The sequence below is a fragment of the Volvox carteri genome (genome assembly GCF_000143455.1).
Source record: "Volvox carteri f. nagariensis unplaced genomic scaffold VOLCAscaffold_16, whole genome shotgun sequence".
Lineage (NCBI taxonomy): Eukaryota > Viridiplantae > Chlorophyta > Chlorophyceae > Chlamydomonadales > Volvocaceae > Volvox > Volvox carteri.
The window spans coordinates 1,820,105-1,832,066 of NW_003307559.1; the positions used below are offsets into that span (position 1 = coordinate 1,820,105).

Genomic DNA, 11,962 nt, shown 5'->3' on the forward strand with positions numbered 1-11,962 from the left:
TGCCCGCCATATTTTCCTCTGGAGCTACCGATACACCAGTTACCTGGAGGATCCAGGCGATGGCAAGATCGATCATGTTCCTGCGTGTACCATTTATCCGAAAGTTAAGACTATCCTTTCTTAGTTCCCTTCTTCACGTGCATGTTGAGAATATTAAACCCAGAACCTAACAGGGTGTTTCCACTTGTCCGAACACTATCTTCGGTACACTATGTGCTAGTGTGGACTTAGTGTGGACGGTGTTTCCACTAGCGGCACTAAGGAGCGCCGAAACCAAAATTGTTTTCGTATTTTGAACGTTTTAGCGCCAGGGATTAATTGCTGATAATTGTCAAGGTCTGTAAGAATTCGCGTAGTAGGATCCGCTGCGGCGCAGCCTGCGTCATGATGTCCGCCATGAAGTCCGCATGGTGCATTGGCAACGTCCGGCCAGCGAAGGAAGGCAAACTAGCGGTATATGTTTGCTGAACGTTATTGAAGGAGGGCTCCATTGCAAAATGGCGGTGTTCTGAGGCTGTCGGTGTTGGGCGTGCGCAAGTCAACGCGGCGTTTGCAGGAAGGAAAAAAGATAGCTGCTTACGTCTAAAGTCTGTGGTCAGAAGGGACAATCCAGCTCATAAAAGTTGCCCGCCAAATAGTTAGTGCTAGGTACTAAAGTTAATGGCAGGTCTGAGGTCCAATTAACTTTAGTGTGCGCTAGTGTGGACTTAGTGTACGGGGTGTTTCCACTAGGCCTTACGGTTCTCCGCCAGGAGTGCCCCAACCTCCAATTTGTTTGATGAATATTTTCTACTATCATTAGTAGTATCAATATATGCATTTAGAACGGCGAGAGACGAGTCCAGGACGAAAAACATTCAAACTTATTGTTAGTGTTCGGCCAAGTGGAAACACCCTGTAACAGACAGCTCTTTAGGAATACTCAATTTCACTACTCTTTAGGAATACTTGACTTGCTACTCTTCTTCTTACTTCCGCTATCCATGACGCAAGAGCAATATTTGTAAGTTATGATATTAGTATGGCTGTTTGGGCTGCCATTGTACGGAAAGCGGGGAGTTTAAATTAAGTTGATTCTCCGTTGGATCTTGCCTCGGCAAGCCGATTGGGTCAATTAGATTAGCATCTTTCCCTACTTGCAATATGGGTTAACGGGGTGCCACCGCCGGTGCGAAAGGACAGCCGTGGGAGAGCAATGAAGGAGCCTTTGCAGAGTGCTGGAGCGCACTTGAATACTCACCCAGCTGTTGCAAAAGGTCAGGAAGAGAGTTTATAATGGCCGCAATTGTCTCAGAGAGATGACTTATGATTCATGTCAGTTTCGATGGCCTTGCTATCCTAAAATTTTCCGGTTGGTCTTATTGAAAAATGCGTTTATTGAAAGTTTACCATAGGTGGTGCTTGTATGCTTACGAAGATTGTACCGCGACAGATATGGACAGCGCACCCCTACCCTTTTCCCGGGGTTAACGCGGCTGACCTGGTAACGTCAATTGTACAGGTACTCTTGTAACGAAAAACTTGAAGGAATTCCCGAAATTGGCTACCGATGGCAACGGTCCCGCCAAAGCCAAAACATCGGAGAAAGGTGCGTTCCAAACGTGATGCCCTCTTTTCTGCAGTGAACCCAGTTTCAGGACGGGCTACTTCATGAGGCTATGATTGTATTTTAAACGGGTGCTCGTCGATAGCCCAACCAGTTGGACTTTTCGATCATGGACATGCACCATGATCCTGTTTCCTCATAGCATTAGCACATTGACGCGCGGGAAGCGCTATTGTGGACATCGAAAACAGCAGTTGAGCTATGAACTCACATGCGTCTTCGTGAGGGGCCTGAACTTATCAGATGCGTCCTAGCCGTCCTCCCGAAGCGTACCTCTATCTTCCCTGCGGCCATCAGGCACCAAGCGCCGCGCGGATAACGGCAACGATGCTGCAGCTGCTGCTGTTCTCACGTTCTCAGCAGAGCCCTCCGGTCCCTCTTCGACGGGAAATCAAAATCCACACCATGCTCAATCAGCGCTTGACAGTGCTGCAGCCGCTGGCTCTGCTCCCACCGCTGGCGGCAGGGCCGCCGCCGACATTGGCGCTGAGGCCGCCGCTGTGGCGGAGGTGAAGCACCTCACGGGCTCGGCTGAGGCGCCGGAGGCGGCCGGACCCAAGGGTAAGAAGCAAAAGGTTGCTGCAACTTACCCCGCCACCGCTGGTGCTGCAACAGCCGCCAACGGCAAGCCAAACGCGGATAGGCCAGCAGTGGCATCAGTAGCGAAGGCGGTTCAAAAGTCTACGGCAGCAAGCAAAGCAGCAGCGGCGGAAGCCGCAACAACCGGTCATGGCAACAAGCAGCAGCAGGGCAAGGACAAGAAACTAACAACACCAGCAGGAATGGAAGGGCAGGCGGCCGATGACGGTGATGATGGCTATGACAGCAAAGCGGATGCCGGCGGCAGTAAAGCACGTCGTAATGGCAGTACAGTCCGTAGAGCAGTCCAGAGAGTGAAGAGCTACAAGGAATCAGGGAACGAGGATGACGAGGACCAGGAGGAGGCAGACGAGGTGCGGCTGAATCACAGAGCACGGGTAGGGTGAAGAGGTTGAGGGAGGATGAAGGAGACACTGGGTGGAGATAACCGGGACAGATATGAACGGGAATGTAAGGCGAGATGGGATGGGAAAGAGGAGAAGTAGGGGCGGGGATAGGGTGAGGGTGAGAGGGGCTTGGGAAGGGTGGAAACTCAGCCAGGGACAGAGCAGGTAACGGCGGATAAGGGGTACATACTTTGGTAGAGAATGAACAACAACGCGCGAACTGCGCCGTGTGCGTTCACATAACGAAGCAAGCTGCATGAAAACTGTTTATTACATTACATTTAACCTCCGCGTTCTGGGTTGCATCACAACGGTCGCCAATGAAGAGCATGATAAATGTGCTGGGGGGGAGGAAGGAGAGAGAGCCGTGAGCCGTGAGAGCCTCCGTGTTCTGCCGTATTATTGCTTTGCCGTACTCCACAGACTGCTAAAGTAAAGGACGCTGTTACCGAGGAGGATGCGCTTCAATCGACAGGGCCCCCGGCGGCAGCGGTGGCAGCGACAACGGGTGCTGCGGCAGGCCTCATGCGGAGGTGGGAACCAGTCGGGAATAATACCGAGACACATGCCCCACACAAATCAATGACATGTCGCCGTTCCCGCGCACTCCTCCGCCACAAGCACATGCTGGCCCATTGATCCCTCCTCCTCTCGTCCCCCCGTCCCCCCCTCCCTTTCCTACACATACAGTCTGTTGGGCTTCTCTCTGGTGGATGCCGAGGGGCGGCCCGAGCCCCTGGACAGACTGGGTAGTTTGCAGGGCGGAGGACTATTCATAACAGGTGGGGGATAAAAGGGGGGGCCCCTGGCGGTGCGGAACATGAAGATATGTTTTAAGAGGCATCATCGGGTAAACCGACCCTCCAGGTACAGCGTGCTGTATCCGCATGAATGGCCTTGAATAACTAACTGCGGCCTGGGGCGCGACATGTATCCCAACCAGGTATCATAGCGCCACTTGGTGCGCGCTCTGAAACCAGATCCAAGCCTAAGGCGAAGCGGCAGCAGCAGTCCCACCAGCCACCCCTGCCCCCACCGGCAGCAGCAGCAGCAGCAGCTTCCGTAAGCTTGTGTCGGGTTACCCGAGTTGGGCCGGTCCTTGGGTGGCGCATCAAGTACTCGGTCGCTGCAGATCCACGGGTACGAGTACACCGTACGGCTTTGTACGACAGAGTATGTATCCCTTCTTCTGTCTTGGGTTTTTGTTTGTCCTGACTACGACTGCCGGAAGGAAGTTCCTTCTTCCTTGCTTCGTACCGTTCATGATTTTGCTGCTTGGGCTGATCAGCTTCCTATCGGCGTCGTTTCCGTTGTGAGTGTCTTTTTGCTGTTTGGGGGACCCCGCGGTTGCGGTTGCGGTTGCCGGGAGGAGGCGGATTATCGCAGGTGTATGATCGCGGCTGCCTTGAGAATGTAGTAGGCAGCTGGCTTCAGAATGCAGTAGGACACATCACCACCCGGGGACCAACCCAGACATCGCCTTTGCCCGCCACGGCCGCCTTTACCCCTGCTGTCGCACTGCATACAATCAGTTGGTATTGCACACCGCGCTGGCTCATTACGAATGCGCCAAGCCGGCAGCGTCCTACCGAAAACTGCTGGAGCCTCTGCTGGCCCAGGTGGAGCTGGCGGGTGCCGTACATCAGGCGCTGTGTACGGAGACGGGCGGGCGATTGGATTCGACGTTCGAGGACGTTTGCTGTCGGGTGGCGCGAACCAAGGTAAGAGTAAGAGTAAGGGTAAGAGTTAGGGGTAACGGGGGCGGCTCGGTAGGCAAACCCCACCCAAAGCTCTCTCCACGGTTCCTCTAGGAAAAGTGTAACGTGGATAGGAAATATGTGCTATCATCCGCAATAGCCGGCTTATGGAGGAGAGTTGCGAAAACCTGACCCCGCTTCTGATATACATACGCACATCCTCGCTGCATGAGTTGAAAAGTGGGGCGAGTTGTTGGTGCTATGGTACGCGCAGGTGTCCAAGCAGTACGGCGGAGCCCGCTACGCACTGAAGCTCAACGGGCGTTTCATACTCGAACAGCTTGCGGTACGACTGTACATGACTGTACAGAGATTGTAAAACACACAACAACGAAAGCGAAAATGGCCGCGGTCAACTAATCAGTTGCATGATGCCTGGGGGGAAATGATTGCACGATTGGCGGAGGGTATTGGATGGTATTGGATCGATTGTTGTCTACGGCCGACCATAATAATATCCTAATTGAATCCGGGCCTAGAATTCCACAAAGTACTCCACGGACGCCTGGCCGGGCGCCGAGGGAGTTGCATGACGCCGTTGTTCCCCCGCCGTTGGCACCCACTTACCTCCCCGACCGCCACCTAAACAGGCAATGGCGGGAACTGCCGGGTCTCACATCGTCGTCGGAGCAGACAACGGCGGGAAGGACAAGCAGCCGGCGGACAACAGCAAAGCTGCGGCTGCTGCCGCAGCTGACAAGTACTCGTACGACAATGGGCCCTTTGCACGTGGCCTACGTCAGGCGCTGGTGGGTAGCCGAATAATTCATGTGGTGATTATGGTCGTGGTTCGTCAAGTTGGTGGGTAGGGAATGTGTGTCTTTTAGGGCTGGGATGAAGAGTAAGTGCGTGGAGAGCATTTCAACAAGTTTCTCAAATTCGGTGTATTACAGGGCCCAGTAATGAAACCAGCAGTTATATTTCCGTCTCCAACCAAACTCTTGCCTTTTTTACCCGCCACTGTGACTATTTCCAAATTAGGAAACCGAGGACCACATGCCGCTCTCCAAAGACGCCCTGGCGATGATCATGGGTCGTGGAGGAGGAGGAGGAGGAGGTGGAGGCATTCGTATCGCGACGGACGGCGGCGGCGGCCGCGATGCCGAGACAGGCGGTGACGGCGGAGGTGGTGGCGGTGGCGGTGGCGGTACGACAGTCGATGATGATTACGAGATGGCATGCCGGCTGATGGTGCGTCCCGATTGCTCGGGCTTTTTTAACTGCACCGTGTACCACTGCAAATTCTTCTTTCCTTTCTTCACCCATGCAACCATGTAGTGGCGAATGTCTGCGCGAGGATACGAAAGCTTAGTAGGGTTGAAAAGGAATGAGAAGGAAGATGGAGAGAGATGAATTGTAGATGGCGGCGTAGTGCCGGCCCGTAACGGTGCATGGAAAAGGGAGGACTTCGGAATACAAAGACGATGGTGGCTTCTGCAGCGGTTCGCTCATTCAGTTCATGGCTGAGCGGGAGGATGTTTGCCCATCTGGGATATAAGCGGGATGTACCTGCCCGCGTCCCCGTTCGCCTTCCCACCTCCATTCGTGTCTGTCTGTCCGTCTGTCTGTCCGTCCACTCAGGCTGAGGAATACGCGGAGCACATGAATGGTGGCAGGTATGTTCCGCCGTTGCGCGGGGTCGGGCGGTGGGTCCATTGCACGCGCACGTGGCGTACAGTATGGCAAATATGGAAAGGGCTCTCAATGCCCACGTGCAGTGCTCACGTACCCCAGTTTGAGTTTTGAACTTAGAACTAGCCGCGCCGTTTCCATGGCAATGCGTGATGCTGCGATGAACAATGATGCCCCGGTTGCTCGTAGCCGGCGGCGCGGGGCTGGCTCTAAGGCGGCTGGCGGCGGCTGCAGTAACAGCAAGGAGCCGTACATTCAAGTACGGGAAGAAGAGATTGCAGATGACTACCCGGAGCCCAAAGAGTACAAGGGCGAGGAGGACCAGGACGAATGGGACGAGCTGATTCTGGAGGTACGTTTGTCGTACAGTGCTACAGCATTAGTAATATACGCTGCCCCTTTCCTCCCTTCGCTTCTCCTGTTTTACCGCAACTGCTGTTACCGTTGCTGTGCCATTGGAACTATTGCAGGATCCGGAGCTGCTGGGTTGCGGTTTTCATGGCGCGGACGAACGCGACAGCAGCCGTACGTTGGATCATTTCGCCATCTACAACTCCGATGTGCGGGGGATGGCGCGTATGGGACATGTGTGGGGACATGTGTGTCAGACGTGTGAACCCAGATAGCAGCAGCGGCGCTGTTCAATGGGCTAAATGAGCGATAAAATCTGTACCCATATTGTACATCTTTTCCAAGTGCCCTCCCGGATAGATAACATGCGAAGTCGGTTACAGTTGGTGGCGATGAATGAAGCAATTATTTCCTATATCAGAAGAATTTATAACTTATACTGGTATTGGTAGGTGAGTCAATAGCGGCTGAAAACATAGAAACATTTCTTGTCTTGTCGTCTCCTTGCCCGTATGTTGTGTCATATTGTGGGCATCAGCAGGCCATCCATCCCTCCCCCGCCCCTGGGGACTTCTCTCCGCATGTATGGTGTCGGGTCCTCAGCTTCCTCCCCGATTGTTTCAGTTTCCCTCTCAATGTCTCAATATGTTTACTGCGGGCCTGGAATGGCGCGCACTCACGTTCACGCTGCCGTTTTTGTTCCCTGCGCAAAGTCTTGGGAGATATGTCCGAACCATCAAAACTCGTTTTACTCGTTACCTAATATTCCTTAATTAAGACACACTCCGGGGTTCAAGGCCATAAGTACATTTTTTGGGACATGTTTACATTTTTGTGTTTTTTTTGGATATGTTCTCGTGCATCAGGGATTCCTGACCACCCTGGAGCTGGTGCCCATGGTGGCGGGCCTGGATGCCAACGTCAACATCTTTGCCAGCGGCGTGCTCGCGGAAGACACGGGAGACTGGGGGCCCGCAGCTGCGCCTGAGGCAGTTGATGCTGAGGCGTCGGGCTGCGGTTCCGGAGCTGGTGGATCCGGATCCGGGGGATCTGCTTCCTGTGGTGGTCAACGGTATTTCTTGACCCAGATCCGGGAATGGTTTGTGGAGTGCGGTCCGGAGGGCCAGGTAGTGATCAACATTCGTACGGACGTGTCGTGGTACCGCCTCCTGAGGTGAGTACGAGGACATGTACGGCCATACGTTAAACAAATGCATCAGCAAATCTGTTCACCCCACGCACACAGCAACATACCCCGCATGACCGCCAACAGTCCTACCTAATCCAGCTCTTTCATCCCGTTTTTATACATGCCAGGCCCCAGAAGCGCTACGCGCCGTGGTTCCGTGTCGTACAGCGCGCTGCCAACGTTGCCGTACAGATCCTCAAATGGTTGGACGAGCAAGATCGTGCAGCACGTCTTTACTTCCCCGATGTGATCACCCGTTTGTCCTCTCTTGCCCCGGGACACGAGGCGTACATCAGGGCCAAGGTGGGTTAGGTGGAGGCGGAGGGGGGAACCATGACCACCGGAAATCCACATTTGAGGAAATGTTGGGTATCACCTCGCGTTTTGGTGTGTATGATTATGCCCAGACCCGTTAGCCGTGCGAACGCATTTGGAAAACTACTCGGATCGTCTGACGCGTGGCTCATGTCTGGCTTTCTGCTGTCGTCACGACCTTTGTCTACAAACAGACAGACAGACAGACAGACAGACAGACACAAACCCGCCGCAGGTCTCCACAACGGATACAGACCCCACCACACATCATCGTATCATCCGTCTCACGCCAACCCATTCTAATAACCCCTCACGATACCCTTCGCTATGCCACCTTACCCTCGCACCTTAACCTCCCTTTTGATCGGCTTAGGTGGAAGCAGTGGAACGCTTCGTGGTGGTGCATGGCCAGGTGGTCCTCAACCTCATAGGCCGCCACTACAAAGACGCCATTCGTCGCTGTGGATTTGGAAAGGCCCTGAGAGTCAAGCTGGGAGAGCGACGACACCGCAAACTGGGGAAGCCTTCCGCGGCGGGTGGGGCGCGCAGGGGAGGCAGAGGAGCGACAGCGGCTGCGGGTGGGGCGGGCTCTGGGATGGCGGCTGCGAAGGAGAACCCTGTCAAGGTGTGTGCGTCTGTATGTATGTGCGTGTATGTGTGTGTGTGTGTTTGGGGGGGATGGTTGCGGGTAGGGGTACAAGCAGGTGGCAGGTGGCGGGTGGCGCAGTGGACGAGGGGCGGTGTTATCCGGGTGTACACCTGGATTTGCGAGCGGAAGGCGCTGCTGGCGTGCTGGGTCTGGACCGCCTTGGCCACCCGGCCGGGCCTGGTGCGTGTGGTATTAAGTGCTTAGTACACTGCGGGAATATCGAGAGGAGTGGTGAGGGGTGATGAGCACGTGGCATGCCCCATTCCAAGCCACAGGAGAGCAAAGATGTGGCTTGATGTGGTGGGAACCTTTCACCACTTTATCACGTCCAGGAGGACGTATCTCATGTCGACCCATATTACCATATTCCTCATTCCATCCAGTTTTCGTGTACTTTCAAAGTGCTCCCAAACAGCCTTACCTTTTTCCTCCCCCTCAAACTGCTTTTTCCATTTCCACTTGTTCCCACCATCATTCCTGCCACTCTCTCACAACCCATGTACCCAACCGCAGCTCCGCCAAGTCCGTAAGGCCAAGAAGCCCGAGCCCATGCCGGCCACGTCCACAGCACAGGTGGGCCTTGTGGTTGGGTACATACGTCCTGGTACATGTGTGGACGTGCGTGTTTTCGTAACACAGACACACACACACACTCTCTGTCTCACACACTCACACACACACGCGCACATACACACGACGGCCACACGGGAAGGTTTGCGACCGGTGTGTCGTGGAAGGCACCTCCTTGTAGTGGGGGTCATGATCAAGTGGCTGATCCAGAATGATGAAGGCACGGTTCTTAGAGATAGCCGCCCATGTGAGCCGCTCATTTCTGGAGAGAGAGGGAGGGACCTGAGACCTAGGAGTTGGCGTACCCCTTACTACCAACCCGCACCTCCAATCCGCTGCCTCCATGCGCCCCCTACCGCCGTAGGTTCGCCGTATCTGGTCGGACTATTTCACCGCTTTGGACGAGATTCAAAGGAAGCAGCAGCTCAAGAAGGAACAGGAGCTGCAGCAGCAGAACGGCGACCAACAGCAGCTGCAGGAAGAGAAGGAGCAGAAGATGGATGTGGACAGCGAGCCCGCGGCGGGAGCACCAGCAGCACCAGCACCAGCACCAGTGCATGCTGCTCCTGTGGCAGCAGCGGAGTCGGCAGCAGGGGTTTTCCGGCTCCCAAAGGTGAGGGGACTTGAGGGGGCTCGTGGAATCAATCTGGGAGCCGTGCAGGGACTTGCAGCCCATTGTGTATGCAAAAGCGTGCTTGCCACATCATCGCGTCCCGCACTGCGGCAACATCGCAGATTCTGTCCAAGTCATGGGTGCTGACAGAGCGCCGGACGGTGGACGAGGCCACAGGCCGTACGATGTACGGCGCAGCTACATGTGGCGATCTTAAACTGACCCCAGGGTCGATTATCCGCCTCGGTATAGTCCCGCAGCTGCTTGGCGGCCGCCGCTGCCGCCGTCGTGTGGCCGCTGCCGCCTCCGACGGCAGTGATGACGACGAGGGTGATGGTGCCAGCGAAGGCGACACCGCAGAGTCCGATGACGGAGGCGAAAAGGACTCCAGTGGCGGCGGCGGCGGCACAGGCGGTACGGATGCTGCGGCAGCGGCCGCAGCGGCGTCGGCACGCCGTTGGGCGGTTCTGACCGAAGGCCCGTTTGGCCTTGTCCAGTGCATCTTCACGGACAAGGAGTACAAGGAGGGAGGAGGTGGGGGGGCCAGTCCTAGATTGCAGGTAGGTACACGCGATCGACCGATCGATGTGCGCGAAGACGCACTCCCTCGCTGCAGCTGTGAGCCCCACACGCGACTCCAGATTCCTGTTGTTGACTTCTTTCAACGTTTTCCAGTTGCTTCTTCCGCCATGGAAGGGGCGTGTGGGTCGAGGGCGACAGGGCTTTCAATTGGGGGGTGGGAGGGGCGCCTGGGAGGGGGGTTGGCCCAAAGGGGTTGCCGGGGGTTATTGACATGTTGGCCCCTTGGAGATGTCGGGGATGTGAAAGGAACGATTCTGCAACAGACCCTGGGATGAACCTGGATGAACGGCTCGGAAGTCTCCAAAAGGGATTTAGCCGGTCGTCGTTGGAACCGGAGATGTACCCCTCCTGCTGACCGTGTGTGTGTGTGTGTGTGTGTTCGTGTAACGACAGCTACTCCGTGGTTTGCATCTCATCTCATCTCAGATTTGCATCTCGTTATCTAAGCCCACCCTTCCCCTTGTCCCTTCTTGTTGCGTAAGCGAACCCCGCCTTTAGACTCTGTTGCCCCCGGCGTGTCAGCATTCCCTTTCCCTCTCCGCCTCCTTCAATCGCCTGCTCTAAGGTCCGTCGGCTCGTGCACGGGCGAGATACGATGCTGGCCAATGTAGCCGCAACCTCGGAGCTTTTCCTCCTAGACCGTACTCCCGTACCTGCCGTGCCCGCCAGCCGGGGGGGCGGCAGCGGAGGCGCTACAGCTAGCGCCGGCGGCGGCCTGGCGGCGGCACCGGGTGATGTGGTGGTGCTGCCGCTCAACGGTCGTACAGTGGCGGACGTGGTGGAGTCTAAGTTCCTGAGCCGGTCCGCGAAACACATCAGCCGGCTGGAGGATAGCAAGGTATGAGGTGGTGTTGGGGGATTCAGGGGGTTCGTTTCGCACGTTTGTTTTGTGATGTGTATGTCTGTCGCGTGACGAGTTAACGAACTTTCGCTGACTGGACGAAGATGTGTGTTGTTGGATGCAGTAGCTTCAGGCCGCCGCTGAAAAGGCCTTTCGAGATGCTGGCGGAGCGCCTTAGCGCATATTTATAGGCGATATGTGTGCCGTACTATGTACAGCTACTACATTGGATCCAACGAAATCTAATATTGAGATTGGATTTGTTGGACGCAAGGGCGCGCATGGACGCATGAATGCATGGAGTGAGGGATGTCCATCATGTGTATAAGACCTGCGAGATTGTTAAGTGCCTTGTGCCATCTATTTGGAACCTAACCGCCAGGTGCCATGAACCTTTTGGACATGACACCGGCCCAAGATGGTAGCTATAGTTCCTGGCTTTCGTTTCCCTTAAAATAGAAATCCCACTTCCCTAGGTCGCTTCCCAACATCCTATGATTATTTCCTCCTATGCACCCAATGTCTTACACGTCGCACTAAGGCTTTCCCCCTCACAAAACCCCCCTCCAACGTCGCCCTTTCTTCCCTCCATCAACCCCTAATGCACCCCCAAATCCCAGTCTGATTTGGAGCGGGTTCATCAGGACGCGGAACGTGTGGCGGCAGGTCGTCCCCCCGTCTTCGTGTACCGCAGTGTGTACTGCCCACTCCAGGGGATGTTCAGGGAGCTACGGCTCCGAGATCTGGGCCTAGGGTCGTACGTGCAGGAGGCCCCCCGACCTGCCACCCTGGAGCTGCTGCCCGGGGGTGCGGGCTTCATCAAGGACGGCGTCACGTATCAGGTGGTGGCGGTGATGTTAGGAGGGGGAGG

The 11,962-nt window shown here is 55.5% G+C and overlaps 1 protein-coding gene across 1 annotated transcript in view; it reads left to right on the forward strand.

Annotated features, from left to right (window-relative positions):
• Positions 1-1,305: 1,305 nt before the first annotated feature.
• The window catches only part of met1 (maintenance DNA methyltransferase), a gene marked incomplete at both ends in the record, with an annotated part of 20,084 nt that continues 9,427 nt past the window's right edge, over positions 1,306-11,962 (forward strand). Inside the window, 23 exons of the mRNA XM_002949859.1 lie at positions 1,306-1,351; positions 1,502-1,588; positions 1,904-2,559; positions 3,016-3,125; positions 3,283-3,374; positions 3,635-3,732; positions 4,125-4,313; positions 4,564-4,635; positions 4,940-5,098; positions 5,331-5,540; positions 5,931-5,995; positions 6,171-6,333; positions 6,452-6,580; positions 7,199-7,506; positions 7,650-7,824; positions 8,210-8,461; positions 8,999-9,058; positions 9,420-9,668; positions 9,791-10,202; positions 10,285-10,404; positions 10,749-10,815; positions 10,920-11,088; positions 11,712-11,933. Coding sequence (XP_002949905.1) covers positions 1,306-1,351; positions 1,502-1,588; positions 1,904-2,559; positions 3,016-3,125; positions 3,283-3,374; positions 3,635-3,732; positions 4,125-4,313; positions 4,564-4,635; positions 4,940-5,098; positions 5,331-5,540; positions 5,931-5,995; positions 6,171-6,333; positions 6,452-6,580; positions 7,199-7,506; positions 7,650-7,824; positions 8,210-8,461; positions 8,999-9,058; positions 9,420-9,668; positions 9,791-10,202; positions 10,285-10,404; positions 10,749-10,815; positions 10,920-11,088; positions 11,712-11,933 — 4,110 coding nt within the window. The remainder of the gene's footprint in view (positions 1,352-1,501; positions 1,589-1,903; positions 2,560-3,015; positions 3,126-3,282; positions 3,375-3,634; positions 3,733-4,124; positions 4,314-4,563; positions 4,636-4,939; positions 5,099-5,330; positions 5,541-5,930; positions 5,996-6,170; positions 6,334-6,451; positions 6,581-7,198; positions 7,507-7,649; positions 7,825-8,209; positions 8,462-8,998; positions 9,059-9,419; positions 9,669-9,790; positions 10,203-10,284; positions 10,405-10,748; positions 10,816-10,919; positions 11,089-11,711; positions 11,934-11,962) is intronic.